The 20,531-nt window shown below is 38.1% G+C and overlaps 2 protein-coding genes across 5 annotated transcripts in view; both read left to right on the top strand.

The window, feature by feature from the left end:
• Window positions 1–20,531, top strand: part of PDE1C (phosphodiesterase 1C) — a 488,275-nt gene that overhangs the window by 130,148 nt on the left and 337,596 nt on the right. The gene's annotated exons all lie outside the window — the stretch shown is intronic.
• LOC119876976 (ATP synthase subunit d, mitochondrial-like) lies at window positions 11,412–11,997 on the top strand. The gene has a single exon (XM_038557265.1). It carries the CDS (start codon window positions 11,440–11,442, stop codon window positions 11,920–11,922), a length of 483 nt encoding a protein of 160 aa, XP_038413193.1. The 5' UTR covers window positions 11,412–11,439; the 3' UTR covers window positions 11,923–11,997.

Genomic DNA, 20,531 nt, shown 5'->3' with positions numbered 1-20,531 from the left:
CTTTAGAACAAAGGTGGTCAATTTCACAGGCAAGGCAGGAGGGGAGCCTGGGAGTTTTGGAGAGTTTGGGAGTTGTCTTTGCCAGCCCCTGGCTTGCTCCAAGGACATTTCCTATTTCAGGCTCTTTATCACTGAGGACTTAATGTGGCTGACTCTTAGAATAGTGTGAACAACATCTCCCAGAGCTGGGTGGCGATTATACAAGCGTGTAAGGTGACCCCACATTGATGTGGCCCAGTGTGAAGTGTGTCTACTGGAAGTCAGCCAGGGCACTTTGGGAATATGAGCAGCTTTGCTGTGGCAGTTGAGTTGTATCTGTTGCCTGGACTCGGTTCTACAAAGCTGTGTGGCCTTGGGCATTGAGCTAGACTGTTGCTGAGCAGTTGCCACATCCTTCCAAGGGGTGATGATAGTTCTTGACCCACCCAGTAGCTTAGATCAACAACTCAGAGAAAAGGATTATCTCCTTGATTATGAGTGGAAGCTCATTTTCTAGACAGAAAGTAAGAGAAGCTTTTCCTTTACTTGGGCTTCCATTATCCATGCTGGGGAGTGGGTAGGGGAGACATGAGCTGTATTTGCCTGTTTATTTGTTTAAAGGAAGTTTTAAATATATATATATATATTTATATTTATATTTATAATATATATATTTATAATATATATATATTTAAAAGTGATGCATATTCGTAGAAAAGGGAAAGGGGAAAATATCACCCATAGTTCTTCTTTTCATATTTGTTAAAATTTGATTCATTTCCTCTACAGATGTGTTTAACTTCTCTTTAATCACACAGTTTCATATTCTAAAATTTAAAGGTATAAACCCACCCAACATTTCCCCACATCTAAACTTTCATAAACATCAAAGAACTTTCTCATTTAGTGGATATACCATAGTTTAGCCAACCATTTGTTGATCCTTGGATACTGAAGTTTTCCCACTGTTTTTGCAAATATAATATAAGCAAGTCAGTGACAGACGTCTTTTCATAAATAGATTTTAATAGCTCTAGGGTAATTTACTTGGTTAGATCCTTGTATCCTAGGCAGAATTTGTGGAGTTCCCCAGATGAGCACTGTGTTTGTGATCAGAGGTGCTCTGGTTAATAGTATTGTTCTTCTTTGGATACTGTTCCAACCTTCCTTCACTCAGCATTATATTATCAAACAGGTATTAACTGTAATCTCTTTGGCCTTAGAATGTTTTGCCTTGACCCTTTATTTAATTGATGCATAGAATTTATGTAATGTTGATATTCATGTTGTATATTGATAGAGGACACTGCAGGAAATCCTTTCTCAGCTGTACTCAGCATATTTTGTGTGCTCTGAAGTATTTAATTCAATTCCACATACATTTGTTGATCACTGAAGAGCAGCTGTGAGTCAGTTGAAGGAACTTTAACTGGGATTCAGAAAATCTAGGTTTGAAATCTGGCCCTGCCCTTTACTAGCGACCTTACACGCAGCAACTGAGCTTTCTGAAACTTGTATTTTTGTTTCCCACCTGAAAAGTAGAAATGATATCTTTCTCAGTGGGTATTGTGAAGATGAATAGATGATGAGCTTAGTAAACTGTTTAGCATTATGTAAATGAAAGGTACAATTATTATCACATATATAGACTGTTCTGTTGGATACTTATGGTGAGACTAAGATGAGCAATTCATTCATTCATTCATTCATTCATTCATTCATTCAAAACACTTTTTGAGTAACTACTACGCACAAGGCAATGACCTGGGTACTGAGCATACAGTGGTGAATAAGGTCCTGTAAGCCCTTGAGAAGTTTTAAATCTAGTAGTGGAGACAGCTGGGTTGTCCTGTATGATAGCCATTTACTACATGTGGCTAGTGCCACCAAGCAACAGCTTTTTAAATTTTATTTACTTTTAATCATTTAAATATAAGCTTTAAAACTGAGATCACTTCAGTTATGGAAAACTATTCTATTGAGTTATATCTAGAACAGCTTGAGTATGTGAATCTACATTTTCAACTGTACATTTAATAAAATCTAAATGCTAACAAGTATTTCCAATGAGTCGTTAGCTTCCATATTGAGATATGCTACAAGAGTAAATTATGCCTGATTTCTAGACTTAATATATATACAAAAGATAAAATATTAATAATTTCAATATTGCTTATATGTTATAATATTTTGAATACTTTAGGTTAAGACATATTATTAATTTACCTACTTTTACCTTAAATGTGGCTATTGGAAAATTAGATAAGTAGCTTGTGGCATATTTCTACTGGCAGCGCTGAAGTGGGTAAAGAGATACATGATCACAGTATGAAATCTAGTGCAGACGGCACAGAGGGTCCATTGCTATGGGAATTCTGGGGTTGGGACATGATGAATCATTCCACTGGCAGGGGGGTCAGCAGGGCTTCTTGGAACAGAATTTGTAATTTGACTGAGAATTGAAGACAAGATATATAGCTTTACGGTTAGTTTTTGTGAGGGTATAGCAAGTTCCAGTGAAAGGAAGTAGCTTTCGCAAAGGAATAGTGGTCAGAGAGTTTGGAGCCTGGTATTAGGAAGTATAATGGCTTATCTTTTTTTTTTTTTCTTCCTTTTAACTGCCGTTAGCTTTAGCTCTGCCTTATTTGAAGTCTGGTAGGTTCAAAGACTTTCCATGCCCAGGCTAGGCCCAGATATCCTGCAGTATCATCCTAATCCCCCAGAGGGCGATAGAAAACACAAGTGGGAATTTCCGTTGCTGCAAACCCTAGAGGTGGGGGTAGGGGAAGATTTTAAGATCCTAAAATGCAAAAGACAGTCCAATACAAGGAAGCATTGTTTTGCCCCAGATGCCAATGGCAACCCCATGAGAACCTCCTGATATAACCAACTGAACTGTTTTGGGAGCTTTTTCTACTTCCCCTAAACTACCTACACATTTTCATTTCTCCCTATTTAAATCTTCTCCTCGGGAAAATCTGAATAACTAAAAACCTAAAAGCCAAATGATAATCCAGTTCTCAGATTGGGGATACAGTTTATATTTATTAATTTTTACTGAAAATAGTGAGTACCAAAATGAAGTAGAAAAATCATGGTCCTAGGTGCCAAGAAACCTGCAGTTTCAACCTTTCCTCTGCCACTAATCTGTTTCAGAATTATTGTGAAAACAAAGTAAATGGAGATAAATGAATGCGTAGAGTGATATAGTGCTATTAAACCTTAAGGCACTATTTTGAACAGTTAATAAATATTTTTATAATAATTAACAATTGTGATTATGGCTATAATTAATGCCCACACAATCATTCATAACCACCTAAAATCACCAACATTTATTATGTTATTATTTATTATATATATTTAAAGATTTTTTCTTATTTATTCATGAGAGACACAGAGAGAAAGAGAGAGAGGCAGAAACATAGGCAGGGGGAGGGAGAAGCAGGCTCCCTGTGGGGAGCCTGATGTGGCACTCAGTCCCAGGACCCTGGGATCATGATCTGAGCCAAAAGGAGATGCTCAACCACTGAGCCATCCAGGCATCCCTATTATATTTTAAATTACAATCAAGAAGCAGTTATGAAAAAAAACCCCACTCCTTCAAACCTGTAAGAACTTTGCTTAGACAGGAGTCCCCACATCTGCCCCAGTCATGTTCTGTGTTAAGTGTGTATGTACTAGCTGGCGGGCAAGTGAAAGAGTTAGGGTGGGGAGGGGGTGAAAATGCATGGTTTGGGAGCTGTCAGGCAAATCTGAAGCATTGCTTTGGTGTTCTCCATTCAGTGAGTAGTGACATCCTGCGCAGTACCCCTGTAATTAGTTTCTCCTTTGCCATTCTCTCCAGCTATTAGTTTGGCTCAAGTCCTTGGCACCTCTCACCTTTCTATCATAATAGCCTCCCAACCGGCCTGTCTGCCTTTAGAATCTCCTCATCTAATCCATCCTACATTTAAAAACCTTCAGTGGCTCCTCATTGCCTTCAACATCTGTGCTCAACTGAGGCACTGGGAGACATTGTTGAATCAAAGTAATTTGTTAGTACTAATAATTAGAGAGCAGAAGTCTGTGAATAATTTATTCTCTTTTCGTTTTACTCTTTAAAAACCAATTAGAGCAAGGTTCACTGTATCATTGCTGTCTAGCGTGAGAGAATAAGGGTGGAATTAGAGCTAATGCATGGAAAAAAATCACAAATAACCCCCGGATATGCCTGCAGATGGTGTCATTCATCATTTATGTTGTGGGAGAAAAAGTAGCCTGAAGAATAAAATCCACATTCCTTTGCATATCCAAAATAGGATCCACGATATGGTCCTGATTTTGTTTTGATTTTTCCCTCCCAACACCTCATCATTCCTGTCTTCCCACCCTCTATGCTATGCTCTAGCCACATCAGTTGTACGACATTTGTTTCCTACCCAGCGTATGTTCTTTCTTCTGGTGGGAGCAGCATCCTGGCTCCGTTTGGGGAAACTCTGTCTACTTTGAGCCCACACAGCTTGGCTGGGGCTGCTTCACCTTCAACCTTCTGGATTGGGTCTTATATCCCAGGCCTGGCTGGTGAAAATACAGGATTAGAGATGGGAGGATGCCTCTAGCTGTGTCAATCAGAACCAACCTGTGGTTTTGCAGGAACTATTGTGAAACTGGTGCTGAGCTGGTAGGAGGTGTCTGGTCTTCCCAGGGGTGATGTAGCCCCCATAGGGTAAAGCCTACCTCAGTATGAAGCTGACGCGGAAGAGAGGAGCACCGAGAGATAGGTGGACACAAATTCTTAGTAGCATCGTTTGAGCCCCAGGGTACATTTGAAGCTAGATAAAGCTTGGTTTTATGGGCTAGTACTGTGTCTGTCTCTTCCTCTCTCTCTCTTTTTTGAAGATTTTATTTATTTATGTATTTATTTATTTATAGAGGGAACATGAGTGGGGGGTAGGGGCAGAGGGAGAGGAAGAGAGAGAATCTCAGGCAGACGACATGCTGAGCATGGAGCCTGATGCGGGGCTTGATCTCACAACTCTGAGATCATGACCTGAGCTGAAATCCAGAGTTGAACTCTTAATTATCTGGCCAGGTACCCCTCAACCCAGTAGTATTCTATGTATCTGTCCAGGGCCAGGTCAGATATCCTCACTTCCTTTCCATTCTACCTGGGCAGGATGAGTCTTCTCCTTGTGTTCCTATAGTTCAAGGTCACACATGTCATTGCACTTCATCTTTGGTTAGCTACATGTGTGTTGGAATTTCTGACTCCTTACTGTGGGATACTTACTTTCAAATACTTTATTATTTAAATTTATATTCCTAACAGTTTTTTTCACAGCTTTTGTGAATATTTCAACAAATATTTGTTGATCTGAATTTAGTATAAAAAGAGAAAAACTGAAAAGGAAGAAATAAAGAGAGAAAAGAAAAAAAGCGCATTTTACCGTTTGCAATGTGAGCCTTGGGCTTGAGCTGTGGGTAAAGGAAGATGGGAACAAGTTGTTGAATAACAAGTTAAACCTATTTAATCTCTTTTTCTGGGAACTGTTTGTACTTGACAGCTGCAAAATATATGGTAGCCTGTGGATGGGAGGGTTTTAGCATAGCACATGGGGGTGGCAAGAAGAGAATGAAGTGATGATTCTTTCTAAGTTACATAAAGTCATGGCCAGTGATACTATGTCCTGCACAGCTGCAAAGTCCTACCAGCTGATGGGATGGTAGCTTCTGGAAGGTCTTTAAAGACTCTTCCCTTCTGACTGTCCCCTAGTTCAGGATGTCCCCACTGGACTACTCCTATAGTCTTCTCACACATAGTTCATTCCGTATGTCAGGTTAGAATGACCCTGTAGATCCACTGGCGTGCCTGGGTGGCTCAGTTGGTTAAGAGTCTGCCCTCAGCTCAGGTCATGATCCCAGGGTCCCAGGACTGAGCCCTGCATCGGGCTCCCTGCTCAGCAGCTTCTCCCTCTCCCTCTGCTGCTCCTCACTGCTTATGCTCTCTCTCACTCTCTATCAAATAAATAAATAAACTCTTTAAAAAAAAGCCTTAAGTACCTAAGATAGCTGTTTAAAATGTCACTTAGGATTTGCTATAGTATGGCCTGGACTTTTCTTTCACAGACTCATTTCCCAGCAATTCCTTCCTTCCCTGTAGTATTCCAGATAAAGTGATGCGTATGCCAGTCTGCTCTTGACCATGCCTTGCTGTTTTCTGTTTTGATAGCTCTCTTAGGGACATCTCTTCACCTGGAATATTCAGTTCCCAGCTCTACAACCACCCCCATCCTTTGGAGCAACAGAGTAATAGCAGCTTTTCCCCTTTCCACATTCCGAGCTGCTCTAAAATGTTTTGGTCAGTAGAGTCATTTATATATATTCTGTATTAGGATAGTCTGGCTGCTATGTAACCTACAAACCTCAAATTTCAGCAGCTTGACCCAATGAAACTCTATTTCTCATTTGGCCACCATCCTTTGCAGTTTGAGCATCTTTTGTCTGGCTACTTCCAATCAGAGACTCAGGAATCTGGGCATCTTCAGAAGTAGCTTTGCCATTTCAGAGGCCTTAGCTTCCAACTGCCTGTTTGTAGAGAGCAAGAGAGAAAGAGACACGATGGTGGATAATATGAAATATTTTAGAGGCTAGAGTGGGAAGTGGTGTGTGTTATTTCTACCTACGTGCCACTGACCAGAAGTGTGTCATATGGCACCAGTCTAAAAGCAAGGATGTCTGGGAAATGCAGTTTTTTTCTGTGGACCCTGGAAGAGAAGATGCGATTGGTGAGCCTCTGGCCAGTCACTGCTGCCTCTTTACTGGAGAACTTTGTCTCATCATTTCCACACCCTGTGGCAGTTCTGAATACAGTACCCTGAACATATCAGACATCAGTGAGATTGACATCCCGAGGACCTGTGTGTGGGCAGCACTGTATATACTGCTTTTTGCTCTTTTAATTTTGCTTCCTTGCTCCTGAGTTTTGTCCTGAGGGACAAAACCTGGAGTGCCTTACCCTTTTTGACCTTTCCCTCTATTTCTATCCCTCTTCCACCTCCTCCTTTTGTTAAAAAAAAATTGAAGTACAGTTGACATTTTTTTTTCCTTCTAGATCTTTCTATATTTCTCCTGCTTATGATCTAAAATTTTCCTATTTTCTTAGGGCACCTGGGTGGCTCAGTCAGTTAAGTGTCTGCCTTTGGCTCAGATTATAATCCTAAAATCCTGGGATGGAGCCCTGAGTCCTGTTGGAGCTCCCTGATCAGCAGGGAGCCCGATTCTCCCTTTGTCCATCCCCCTGCTTATGTTCTCTCTCTCTCAAATAAATAAAATCTTAAAATTTTGTTTTTCCTATTTGCTTTCTCTTAACTTATTTTTCATTCTCACTGAAAACCCAATTGTAAAAGGCCTAAATGTACAGAGTCAAGGATGGACATGTGTATGTTCTGGGGTGAGGGGTAAAGAAGGAAGCTATTCTATTTCCTTTTATTATTTTTTTGGCAAGGGGAGGGGATTGGAGAGGTGTTATATAAACTTTTTATTTGGGAATAATTTTGAATTTACAGAAGAGTTACAAATATGATACTGAGTGTCTCCATATACCGCTTGACTTGGTTTCCCCTAATCTTACATTTCTGTGGTACTTTTGTCAAAACTAAGAAACTAGCATAGGTACATTTCTTTTAACTGAACTCCAAACTTCATTTGGATTTTGCCAGTTTTTCTCCCAACGTCTTTTTTTTTTTTTTTTTCTGGCTCAGAATCCCATCTAGGGTACTGCATTGCATTTGGTTTTCATGTCTTCTTAAGTCTTTTCTGGTCTGTAGCAATTTTTGTCTTTCTTTGATTTGGATGACTTTGACAGTTTTGAAGAATATTGGTCAGGTATTGTGTAGAATGTCCCTCAATTTGGGTTTGTTTGATGTTTTTTTAATGATTAAGTTGGAAGTTGGGGTTGTAGGTTATGGGCAGGAAAACCATAGAGGTGAAGTTCTCTCTTCATCGCATAATATCTGGGGATACAGGATATCATTCATTATGATAAACCCAACCACTTGTTTAAGGTAGTACTTGCCAGATTTTTTTTCACTGTAAAGTTACTATTTTCTCCTTTCCATACTGTTATTCATTGGATACAGGTCACTAAGTCCATCCCATACTCAAGGGGGATGGGATTAAGCTCCACTTCCAGAAAGGAAGAGTATCTACTTAATATTATTTGGAGCATCCTATTCTTATGCTTTCTCACTTAAATGCTTTCAAAGTCCCTAAATAGATTTGAATCTCAATGGCGGACGTAAATCAGGGTCTCAAAAGCTATCTCCCTGACAACTAAATGAAGAGCCTTGCAAATTTTTATTCCACGGGTAAGAGAAAGGGTCCATCCCAAGGAATCAAAACAAAGCAAGCAAATGAACCTATTAGCATATAATCATTCTGTGAAGTAGCACACCTTGGAGTTGGCTAATAACTGCATAATGCTGCCTGACTCACTCACGGCCTTCATTATTCATGAATGCATATCCTTACTCTTGGGTAAAGTGGTGAGGCATCTAGGCTTTTCAAAATTACTCCCAACCTTTATGGCAGGCCAAGGTGTTGAGGTGCTCTGTTAGTTGGCTAGGGAGTTGGGCAAGAAGGTGCATTTTGCTGCTGTAACAGCCACAGTCATGCCCCACCTGGGCAGCTAACAGCATCAAGCATGTTAGAGATGAACCTGTATAATATCTGATGGAGGTGGAGTTTCTGGCTTCAAAGCCTGCTTTCTCAGCTGTCAGGAAAAGTATGAAGGGAATACTTTTGAAATAAAAATTGAAATGAATCACAGCTCTAATTGTTTTCCATTTATAATCATAGTTGGGTGAGATCATTTAGGCAGATCACTTTATTCTACATGTGAGGATCTACAGATGATGTGAAAAAGTAATGCAACTTAGTTAATAGAGTGAGGCCATTTTAAGACTTATCTGCTAATGCATGACCTTGGAGGGACATGCAGTTCTGAGAGACAGGGGCTGGAAGGGAATTATGGGGGTTTTGGTATTAGGCAACCCTGAGTTTCAGTCCCCATGCCACTTCATTAGTCAGGTGACCTTTGCAACTTCATCTCTCTTGAGCCTCAGATTTCTCAGCTGCAAAATGGAATTAATGAAATTTTCTTTGGATGATTGTTACAAGGATTAAATGAGATAATGTCTATTAGATACCTACCTGGTACTTAACAAATGGAGGTTGTGTCAGAATGCTTTTGGTGTAAGTAACAGAAAATCCAACCCAAAGTGACCAAAGAATTAAAAAATATGTTATTTTACGTAATATAATATAAAAATAGAAGAGCCAAAGTAGGATTGCTGCAGGATTTGTTCATTCACATGCTCAATATTGTCATCACAAGCCCAGATTCTTTCCATCTCTCTGCTCTGTCATCCTCAGCAGGATGTGTTAATCCTCAGAGCAGCTCCCATCACAGTCATAATGTGGCAGCTGAAGTTCCAGGCATCACATTAATAGATGGCAAACCTCAGAGGAACATGATGAGCCTCTTCCAGTGTCTTTCTTAAGGGCGAGAAACCATTTTCAAAAGCAACCCCATACCCACCCTTCATATCCCAGTCGACTAATCTTCGTATCAACGGAGTTGATTAGAATTATATCACAGATTTGTGTCTAAATTGTGGGCTGCCCTAATCCACTTCTGGGCCAGTATAATTGGCTTAGACCAGTTAGGTCTGCCCCTCCTGAAGCAAAAGCTGGTTCTAACGCAATATAACCACATTTTTACCTGAAAAAACAAATCTAGATTCTGTTGAGAAGGAGGAACATATGAATATGTCAAAACTTTAGCAGATTCAGCAAACAAGGTTACTGAGATATTTTATTTTTTTTAATTTTTATTTATTTATGATAGTCACACACAGAGAGAGAGAGAGAGAGAGAGAGAGAAGCAGAGACATAGGCAGAGGGAGAAGCAAGCTCCATGCACCGGGAGCCCGATGTGGGACTCGATCCCAGTCTCCAGGATCACGCCCTGGGCCAAAGGCAGGCGCTAAACCGCTGCGCCATCCAGGGTTCCCAAGGTTACTGAGATAATTCATGAGGCTGGTAATTGCTATTATTGATAAAGATGTAGATAGCTATTTATTTATTTATTTATTTATTTATTTAGTTAGTTAGTTATTTTTCTTCTTCCCTTTAAATTGACCATTTGGTTCCTTCTTTAGTGCTGTAGAATATCAGACTTGACAGGAATCTCTCTGATGCATATCTAAAGAATGGTTATTCCCTCATCTTGAAGTCTTGAGTCTCTCCCTGAAGCAGGCTGAATGGCTTCTGGAGCACCAACCACAGAGCTGTATCTTAAAGTGATTGTTTACATCAAAATTAATTGAAATTAAGTAAAATTACAGGGATGCCTGGGTGGATCAGTGGTTGAGCTTGCCTTTGGCTCAGGGCGTGATCCTGGAGACCGGGGATTGAGTCCCACATCAGGCTCCCTGCATGGAGCCTGCTTCTCCCTCTGCCTATGTCTCTGCCTCTCTGTCTGTGTCTCTCATAAATAAATAAGTAAAACCTTTTTAAAAAAAAGAAATTAAGTAAAATTACAAATTTACCTCCTTATTTGCACTAGGCACATTTCAAATGTTTAATAGCCACATGTAGCTAGTAGATATTATATTGGACAGCATAAATTATATGACATTGCCATCACTGTAGAAAGCCTTACGGTTCTTCAGATTTTTCCACTTTTAAAATTCTGAAGGAGTAAGAGACTCAGGACTACTGATGTCAATGTATGGATTTAGTAATTTGATGGTAAATTGACTGGTTGAAAAATAGAACAAATAAAAATGATTTATGGGTCAACATTTAGAAATTCTTATCATAAGTTGTCAGTTGATCTATATAAATTGGAATTAATGATTTTCAATGTGCCTACATTTGCAATATGAGTTTTAATTGATTAGTATTTAATATGTTTTGTGCCTACTCATTTATGCCCACAAACCTCAACTCTTGGGCATTCTGGGAATGATAATCTCTGGCTTTATCATTTTCTCTCTTGGCTTGGTCTGTGCAGCACTCTGCATTTCCCAGTTGTTGACATCAACCAGAAGATGGGGAAAAGAGAGTTGATTAAAATCAAATAGTGAAAAATTGGAGCTTGTCAGTGTCTTGGGTAAAGGTTCGGAGGGAAAACATTGGTCCAAATGAGTTTGGATAATCTGTTGATTTAATTATCTGCTAGTATTATTAATAATAGTACCTTATATTGGAATATCCCTTTCATATTTGTTATTCCATTTAATTTCACAACAAATCCATGTAAGTTATTATATTATCCTCATTTTTAGACAAGGAAAGAGAGTAGATTACTACTGTGCAATGTGGTACATTAGTTGAAGGTTAATTTTTTTTTTAAATAAAATAAGTATTTGGGCTGTGGACTGTGGGCCGCCGGGGTCGGTGAAGGATCTCAAGATGGCCAGGCGAAAACTTGCTCTAAAAACCATTGACTGGGTAGCTTTTGGGGAGATCATACCCCGAAACCAGGAGGCCATTGCCATCTCCCTGAAATCCTGGAATGACATGCTTACCTCCAGGCTGGCTACTCTTCCTGAGAAACCACCTGCTATCGACTGGGCTTACTACAAGGCCAATGTGGCAAAGGCTGGCTTGGTAGATGACTTCAAGAAGTTTAATGCCCTGAAGGTTCCTGTGCCAGAGAATAAATACACTGTCCAGGTGGACGCTGAGGAAAAAGAAGATGTGAAAAGCTGTACTGAGTTTTTGTCTCGCTCAAAGGCCAGGATTGAAGAATATGTAAAAGAGCTGGAGAAGATGAAGAACATAATTCCATTTGATCAGATGACCATTGAGGACCTGAATGAAGTCTTCCCAGAAACCAAATTAGACAAGAAGAAGTATCCCTATTGGCCTCACAAGCCAATTGAAAATTTATAAACTTGAGATGAGGAGAAAGCCCCGGCCCTCATATTATAAACGTTGGACATTAAAAATAATGATACGGAAAAAAAATAAATAAATAAAAATAAAATAAAATAAGTATTTGGCTCAATAAAACTCTCACTGAACATCTACGATATGTGTTTCAAATAATTATAAAACTAAAATTTGAACCCAGAACTTTTTTTTTTCAAAATTTATTGCTATTTATATTATCCCTGGCTACCTTTTTAGTTAGTATCTTTTTAGTTAGTATCTTTTTAGTTAATATCTTTCTCCTTTGCCAGAGATATTTAAAAGTGACCATGCTAACTAAACTCTCATAGGAAGTTGTGAAATACAAAATTCGTAATTCAATTCATAAGTAATCATTGAGGGGCTTGGGGATCTTGACATGAAAGGTGTGCTAAATTATGATTATATAAAAAGGCATATAGGGCACCTGGGTGGCTCAGTCAGTTAAGCATCTACCTTTGGCTCAGGTCATGATCCCAAGGTCCTGGGATCAAGCCCTGCATCAAGCTCCCTGCTCAGTGGAGAGTCTGCTTCTCCCTCTCCCTCTGTCATTACCCCTGCTTGTGTTCTCTGGAGCTCTCTCTCTGCCAAATGAATAAATAAAATCTTTTTAAAAAATAAAGAGGCATATAAATTATAATAGCATTTCTTTGATCCATGAAATATAAACACTTATGGATTGATACAAGCATCTTATTTATTGTAAGTAACCATTGCCGTTTGCATGCTGGGATGATGTCAAAGGGAGTGGAGAGTATGAGTAGGAGATTTTGAGTTGAATGGACAGATAACTCTGCCCTAATGTATTCCCTGTTAATGTCGTTTCCAACATTCTTTCAACCGATGTAGACAAAACCTGAATAATAGGTCGAGTGAATTGCATAACAAATATTGAAGTGGAGAATGATTATTAGCTCTTTTCATTATTTAATCTGATGATGAACAGCCTTGGTCACCCCCTGTCTGCTTCTTCTCCAGGGGCCAGAGGAGATACAACAGCTGGCAATGAGTCTATCCCTCACTTAGTTGATTATTCAATTTTAGAGCCTTTAGTTAACTGTGGTTGCTAATCAGCTTTTTTCCAGGCAGTCTTCACATTGCTTTTTAATAATGGTGACACCCAAGCAAAGCATGTGACAGGGATTAATTTGATTGTGTTGCCCAGAAAGTGGAACATGGGCTCAAAGGGTGCTGCAATTGCACGGTCCTTGAAGAACCAGGTGATGCTGACGTTTTTCCTAATGGAGAGTGAAGATGGAAAGTGCAAGGGCTGGAGGTGGACCCTGGTCTATTTTTAGATAGCTGGATTGCTTGCTATGCATCTTTGCTTGCAGTATGAAAGCTGCTTTCTGGAAGCAAACTTCCCTTCACAATACGTATTGTGTTTAGTATTTTGTAGGGTCTTTATTGAACCAGACTCTTACTTTATAAAAATACTATGATATTCTTATGCTGCATCCTGGATTACTATATACAGGAATAAAATGAATGAATGAATGAATGAATGAATGGTTACATGATTCTGTTAGGGTGAACTACATGAAGAAAATACAGTGCTTTATAAATGTGGGGTTTAAAAGGAAAGTCTTCTGGGTGTAATTGCTTCCTTCTTTTCTATTAAGGATTGCTAAATACACAACACCAAACTACTTCCAATTAAACAAGTAAACTTTGCACATCTTTTTCACATAAAGGTAACTTTTTTGAAGAAGGAGGCACAGCCATTTTAGATTCTCTTAGGCCCAGATACTTCCTCTGTTTAATTATGATTCAGTAGAGATTTATTTTTAAATTGAGATACAATTGGCATATAGCCTTACATTAGTATCAGGTGTACAACATCATGATTAAATATTTCTACATGCATATTGTGAATGTAGCATATATTTATCCTAGATGCAAGGAACTGAGCAAAAGCTATGTCAACATGGATCAACATTTCAGCAACTTTGGCCTTGCAGCTATTGCTACATGCTTGTTTTGGCTCCTCTCTCTTTGTAACTAAATATACATTTTTGTCAGAAAGAGCCCTTTGATAAGTAAGATATAAAATCCAAGGGAGAAGTGACATAGGGGTATTTTGAACCAATTCATTCTTTCAGCAAATATTTTTGGGCATTTACTATATGGTGGACACTTCTGGGAACAGAGGAAGCAAAAATAAATGAATGAATTAGGGTAGTTATTGGGGTTAACCACAGAGGACTGTACTGTCTTCAGAACCTCCCTTGAGATGTTTCAGTTTTTATCATCATTATTACAAGTTTTTCAAACTATTCTTTCCAACAATTGCTATGAGAGGAGTTCTGGGAACAAATTTTCCACGTTGCATCACATTTCCCTTGATGTTTTAGTGTGCCTTGTAGATTGGTATGTTGGGAAGCAATACTCAAGACCCTTAATCTGCTGTGAACTACTACTACTCTCCTCCTCCTCCTTCTTATTCTTTTTTGAGGATGTTTAGGTCTCTGTGTTAAGGTCTGCTGTATGGTTTTACTTAGGAGTAAAGCATAATGAATTTTGCAATTTAGAAGTTCTCTCTTATCAGAGTGAAGAATGTAGTCCTTGCCTCTCTTCTTGCCTTCCTTTCTTTCCTCAACCTCTTTAGGCTCTTGCACTTTTTCCTCTAACCTTTTCATTAGGACTGCTCTTGTCTCGGTGTTCACTGATTCCCATGTTGCCAGATGTGATTGCTAGTTCTTTGCCTTCATCACGCTTGGTCCATGCTACCGTGCTGCACACAGTTAATCATTTCCTTCTCAAAACACCTTTACTCCTGGCTCGTGTGATCACCACATTCCTCTGGTTTGGTTTTTGTTTTTCTTTTAATACCTCATTGGCCATTTTTTTTCTGTTTTATATCCTGGCTCTTTATCTTCTACTTGACATCTCTGTTTTAGAGAATCCTGTGGCTTAGTTTTCATCTTCTTCTCTGTCCTTACTTTAGGTGATTTTATCTGTTCCAGGTCTTTATCTTTTAACACTTAGACTATGATGTACCTAGATGTGGTTTTCCTGAATGTGTTATTCCTGAATCTGTATATTTTTCTGGTTGCACTATGTGTAAGTACTGCATGCTCTAACAGATTTTTGCCACTGGAGCTCCTTAATCTATAGATTTTTAATCTATAGTATTTTATTAAATTTGGGAAGTTCTGGCCACTTTCTATTATTTTCTTCTGGCCCAATTTCTTTCTCTTCTCCTAGGACTCCAACTACTTTTATGGGAGACCTTTTGAAATTTCCCACAGGTCCCCAAGGCTCTTTTAATTTTTTTCAGTATTTTTCTCTGTTCTTTACATTAGTTGATTTCTATGATGTCTATCTTCAGAATCACTGAAACTTCTTTGTCTGTCTCCCCCTACTATAAACTCCATGAAGTTGGGGTCCATGTCTGTCTTGTTCACTGCTGTCTCCACTGTCTACAACAATGCCTGGGAGTGCTAAATAAAGAATTGTTGAACGAATGAAGGGAAGAATGTTAAACAATTTAGAAGGTAGTGTCTATGGTTTAGAGACAAGAAGAAGCTGAACTTGGGCAATGGCAATTAGGAGGAAGAGAAGACAGACCCAGGAAGATACCTTATCATGAATCATCTTATCAGATCAGTTTGAAATTCAATATAAGTAAATTATCCTAAGTCAGAGAGTGAATGAATTAGGCCTAATAGGCCTCATCGACTCTAATGAGATGGCTTCATTAGGGCTCCTGAAGGTCACTAATACATTAATGGGAACCCAAGGCTCAGCTCTGATGTACAAGTGACCAACCATTTGCTTTCTTCTATACTTTAAGGATTTAAAGTTTTTACTTCATCCCTCCAGTGAATCAATCAACCAACCAACAAATTATTATCCTTACTGAGAATTTGATCCTGGGCCAGAGTCTAGAGAAACAAGAGGTGATTACATATATACCTGTTGTGAGACTAGTAGAGTCAGACATTCAAAACAATCAGTGCCATGCAGCATAATAAAATGCTCTAATAAGGGGGTTGTGCCAGGGGCTCTCACTCTGAGCATGAGTATAAAAGATTCAGGGAGCATTTTGAAAGAAGATGCTTGAATTGTGACATTTGAAGGACAAATGAAAGCCTTTCAGACACCAAGAGGAAATCTTGTGTGCAGATCCATGTGGGGAAATTTTTAAGAGGTTCAAACTGGTAGGAAAATACCAGTACCCTCTGGTGCAATGTAGCAGCTTTGATCTACGTAGATTTATCCTGATTTCCTCAATTTCAAGAGACTAAATGTGAAACAGGGCTTAGAACACAAAATGACTGATAAAAGTTAGCAATAGTAATGTAACTCACATTTGTTAGTGTAATGGTGCTTGGGCAAATCATGAGCTCAGGACATGCTTTTGTAGTTCTTGTTATCACTTGCCCAGTTGGGAAGTTGTAAGTGGAGAGAGGCTATACATTTTCAAGGTCTTTGCTCTCCTCATTTGCCTTGATATGATGAACATGATGATGTTCTTTAAGTACTTCAATATCCCCTGCACCTGCAAAATATTAATATCTTAACCAAATTTGAAATATACTTTTTTATCTTCATTATTTACTTTCTATATTTTATAATGGAGAAATGTTAGTTCCCATTTCTTCCAGAAAAAAAATCTATAGTATTTTTTGCCTCTGAAGGTTGATAGCTAGCTTCTGTAGTGAGAGACAGAAATAGTTGCTTTGAATGTGGAAGAGACATGAGACATTGTTCTTGTTGGCTCTGCCTTTCCTATTTGCACATTTGGCACTATGTTCTGAAGATAAAAACAATAATTAGAAAGAGAAATCTATGCTATTGAAAAAATAGTGTAAGTAAGCAGTCAGATTGTTTTTTTGTACTTGTGAGTTGGAACTGTTCTTCCATTATGATAAATCATGTGTTATCATTGTGTGAGGTATGTTGTTTCTAGGTAACAGAGAAGGGAAAGCTTGGAAGCTCAGAATCACAAGTTTATAATTTTCTAACTTTGTAAGGTACCATATAAGAGAACTTTAGGCCTAATTATATTGGAACAATGTGTGCTCTACTTTAATCCTGAACTGAGATAACAGTCATTGGGAAAATTATTTCTGTCTTCACTCAGAAGAAGAAACATATAAGCCCATTAAAAACAATTTAAGGTCTTTGAATGAAAGCAATAAAGAAGTAATACTATTACAAGATTATTTTTGTGTTATTTCAAGTTAATGTGGAGTGACCTGAAGAGAGTAAATGCAAAGGGTTTTGAATCTGATGAATATTAATTAACTGGAAGGCAAATAAAAAAGCTAGAATGATTCATTAGTGTTGTTTTGTTCTTTTGATTAATCACTATCTTGGTAAGGAGAAACTTAAAAGTGATTATCTATTATATTTTAAGAAATTAAAAATAATTTGTTTTCCTGTTATGAAAGTGTTCTGTTACATGTTTATTAATATACTAAATCAGGGGCTCCTGGTTGACTCAGATGGAAAAGCATGTGACTCTTGATCTCTCAGGGTTGTGAGTTCCAGCCCCATGTTGGATGTAGAGATTATTGAAAAAAGAAACTTAAAAAAGCCCTAAATTTTGTAAACAAGTATATATTAATATATTGAAATTAATATAAAATCGAAAAGAGAAAAATTTTAAAGTATAATTCTAATACCCAGATATAACTGTTGCAGTATCTTTTATATCTTTTTACTTTTGGTGTATGTGTTTCTCAAAACCAAATAATTTTATAATTTAAAATTATAAACTGTAATTAAATTATGAATTTGTAACTTAAGTGATAATTACAAAGCAAATCATAATTTGCCTCCTCCATGAACAGTGTGTCAGGAGCATCTTTCTTTGTCCATAGATGTGTATTTTCATAAACTGCACTCAACCATTTTTTTATTCTAGCACAATTGAGGGATTGAACACAGTCTTGAGAGTGATATTTAGTGTCAACTTTTTTTTAAGGGATGAGGAAATAGGATTCAGAGGAGAGGGCAAAGATGGTTAGTTATGTAAAAAAATGTGACAAATACTAATCTGCTACATCACTTTTAATGATAGTGTAAATTATGTTTTAAAAACAAGCCCCCAATTGTTGATCATTTAGATTATTTCTCATTTTAAACCACCACAACATTTAATATTGTGATAAACACTTTTTTTTTTTTAAATGTCTGACTGCTTCCCACATCTAATTATTTCCTAACAATGAATTTCTAGATGTAGAGGTACTTTACCAAAGAGCTTTTCCTACACTAGCCGTATATTGACTTTAGGGCATTGCTGTATTTTTCTTTGAAGTGTCATACAAATTGATATTATTCTTATAATAGTTTAAGAGATTGTCCATGTTCTGCCATTTAGGCCAAGATCATTTTAAAAAAAGCAATGCCAGTTTGATGATAGAGAAACAATATCATTGTTTCATTTACATTTTAAAGCTGAACATTTTTTCTTTAAGATTTCTTTATTTGAGAGAGAGAGAGACACGGTGACAGCAGAAGTAAGGAGAGGGGCAGAGGGAGAGAAACCCAAGCTTATTCCCTGCTGAACATGGGGCCTGACATGGGACCTGATCCCATGACCCATGAATTCATGACCTGAGCCAAAATCAAGAGTCAGAAGCTTGACCAACTGAGCCACCCAGGCACTCCAACACTTTTGTAATCATATAGACCATTTGAATTCCTTCTTTGTATATGTATCTGTCTTTTGGTAATATCTATTTATCTCATTGAATCAGGTCTAATTACTACATTATTCCATTTGTATCTCATACATGTTGTAATTTCTCTATAATATGTTGTAGGCTTTTAATTTTATGTCACATGTTGACACAAGAATTCTTACAAAGTCAGATTTCTTAGTCCTTTATTTTTCATGCTTAGAAAAATAAATTTTCTGAACAAAACTTCTAGATAAAATTTCCACAATTTCATGTTATGTAAGCAGTTCCTTAAGCTGTAATTTAGCATTCATGTGGCTTCATTTTTTAAAAAAGATTTGTTTCTTTTGAGAGAAAGAGAGAGAGAGAGAACAGGTGAGCAAGGGGAGGGGCAGAGGGAGAGGGGGAGAGAGAGAATCTCCTTGCTGAGCATGGAGCCTGACTCAAAGCTCCATCCCAGGACCCTGAGATCATAACCTGAGCCAAAATCAAGAGTAGAATACTTAACTCACTGAACCACTCAGGCACCTCTCATGTGGCATCATTTTCAAAATTTGTATCTTTAATACACTCATGTTTATTTTGGTGTCTTGCATAAGATAGGCAGGCACTAAATTACTTGTGGTTTTTTTTTTTTTTTTCCAAATTGCTATATAGTTAACAGAATACCAACTCTTAAAACTCTATCTAAAAAAAAAAAAAAAAAAAAAAAGAAAGAAAGAAAGAAAGAAAGAAAGAAAGAAAGAAAAAGAAAAGAAATGATCCCGCTGGCCACGTGGTATAGGTTGTCATGGTCTCCCCTCCATAGCCATGAATGGGAGAACACAGGAAGCAGGACATGGGTGACATCCTCTACCAGATTGTGACCATCACTGACCAGAACTTGAATGAGGCACAAGCAAAGAAACATGCCCTGAACTGTCACAGAATGAAACCCTTGCTCTTCAGCACCCTGTGTGAGATCAAAGAGAAAACAAGTCTCAGCAGCAGAGGAGCCCAGGAGGAGGACCCTCAAGATCCGCAGCTAATGAGATTGGACAATATGCTTTAGGCAGAAGGGGTTTCAGGTCCTGAGAAAAGTAAAATATCAATGGCAGTAGCTGCAGCCAGGACTCCCTGGAGGTTCTTAAGATAACTCTATTGAACATTCAGATTACAGAACCAAATTGACCCAGATCAGACAAATCTATCAGAGAACTGCAGAAATATGAACAAGTCTGCAGTCACCACTCTCAGTCTTGCACAAACCCTCTATTGCTCTTCTATTAACCAATTCTGAGGGTTGTGAAGAGTAGGTGTTAACACAAAGAGCAAAATAGCTAAGGTGATGCAAAACTCTCCACACCCCCCCCTCAAAAATAAGATTCTATCTCTACCAATGTTAAATGCCACCTTTTCATATGCTAAATTCTGAAGTCTGTTAGAGCTCTTTTTAAAAAAGATTTTATTTACATATGAAAGAGAGAGAGAGAGAGAGAGAGAGAGAGAGAGAGAGAACATAAGCAGGGGGAGGAGCAGAGAGAGAGAAGACTCCCCAGAGAGCAGGGAGCCCAAAGTGGGGCTCCATCCCAGAACCCTGGGATTATGACCTGAGCTGAAGGCAGACACTTAACCCAGTGAGCCACCCAGGTGCCCTATTTCAGTTCTCTGTTGATTTTCAATTCTAATTCATTAATTTGCCCATTTTTCTTTCCCTTTCTTTTTTCTTTTTGCATTAGCATCACATTGTTCTATTTACTGTAGCTTTATATAGAGTATCTACTAGGGTCTGGTTGGGTAAGTTTCTTCCTTTCATTACTATTCTTTTTCTGAGAAACATTTTAATCAATGTATACATTTAATATTTCAGGAAGAATTTAGAATATCTTTGACACATATCCCTGCAATCTTATTGAAATGGCATTAAATGTATAGATTATTTTAGGGATAATTTACATCTTTATAATATTGAATCTT

This window comes from Canis lupus, chromosome 14 (genome assembly GCF_011100685.1).
Source record: "Canis lupus familiaris isolate Mischka breed German Shepherd chromosome 14, alternate assembly UU_Cfam_GSD_1.0, whole genome shotgun sequence".
NCBI classification, from domain to species: domain Eukaryota; kingdom Metazoa; phylum Chordata; class Mammalia; order Carnivora; family Canidae; genus Canis; species Canis lupus.
The sequence above is the reverse complement of the archived record's forward strand: the minus strand, read 5'-3'. Positions and strand labels throughout refer to the sequence as shown.

What these genes read in the sequence shown, in the direction of transcription:
- LOC119876976 (XM_038557265.1), top strand. Translation starts at nt 11,440, where the DNA reads ATGGCCAGGCGAAAACTTGCTCTAAAAACCATTGACTGGGTAGCTTTT.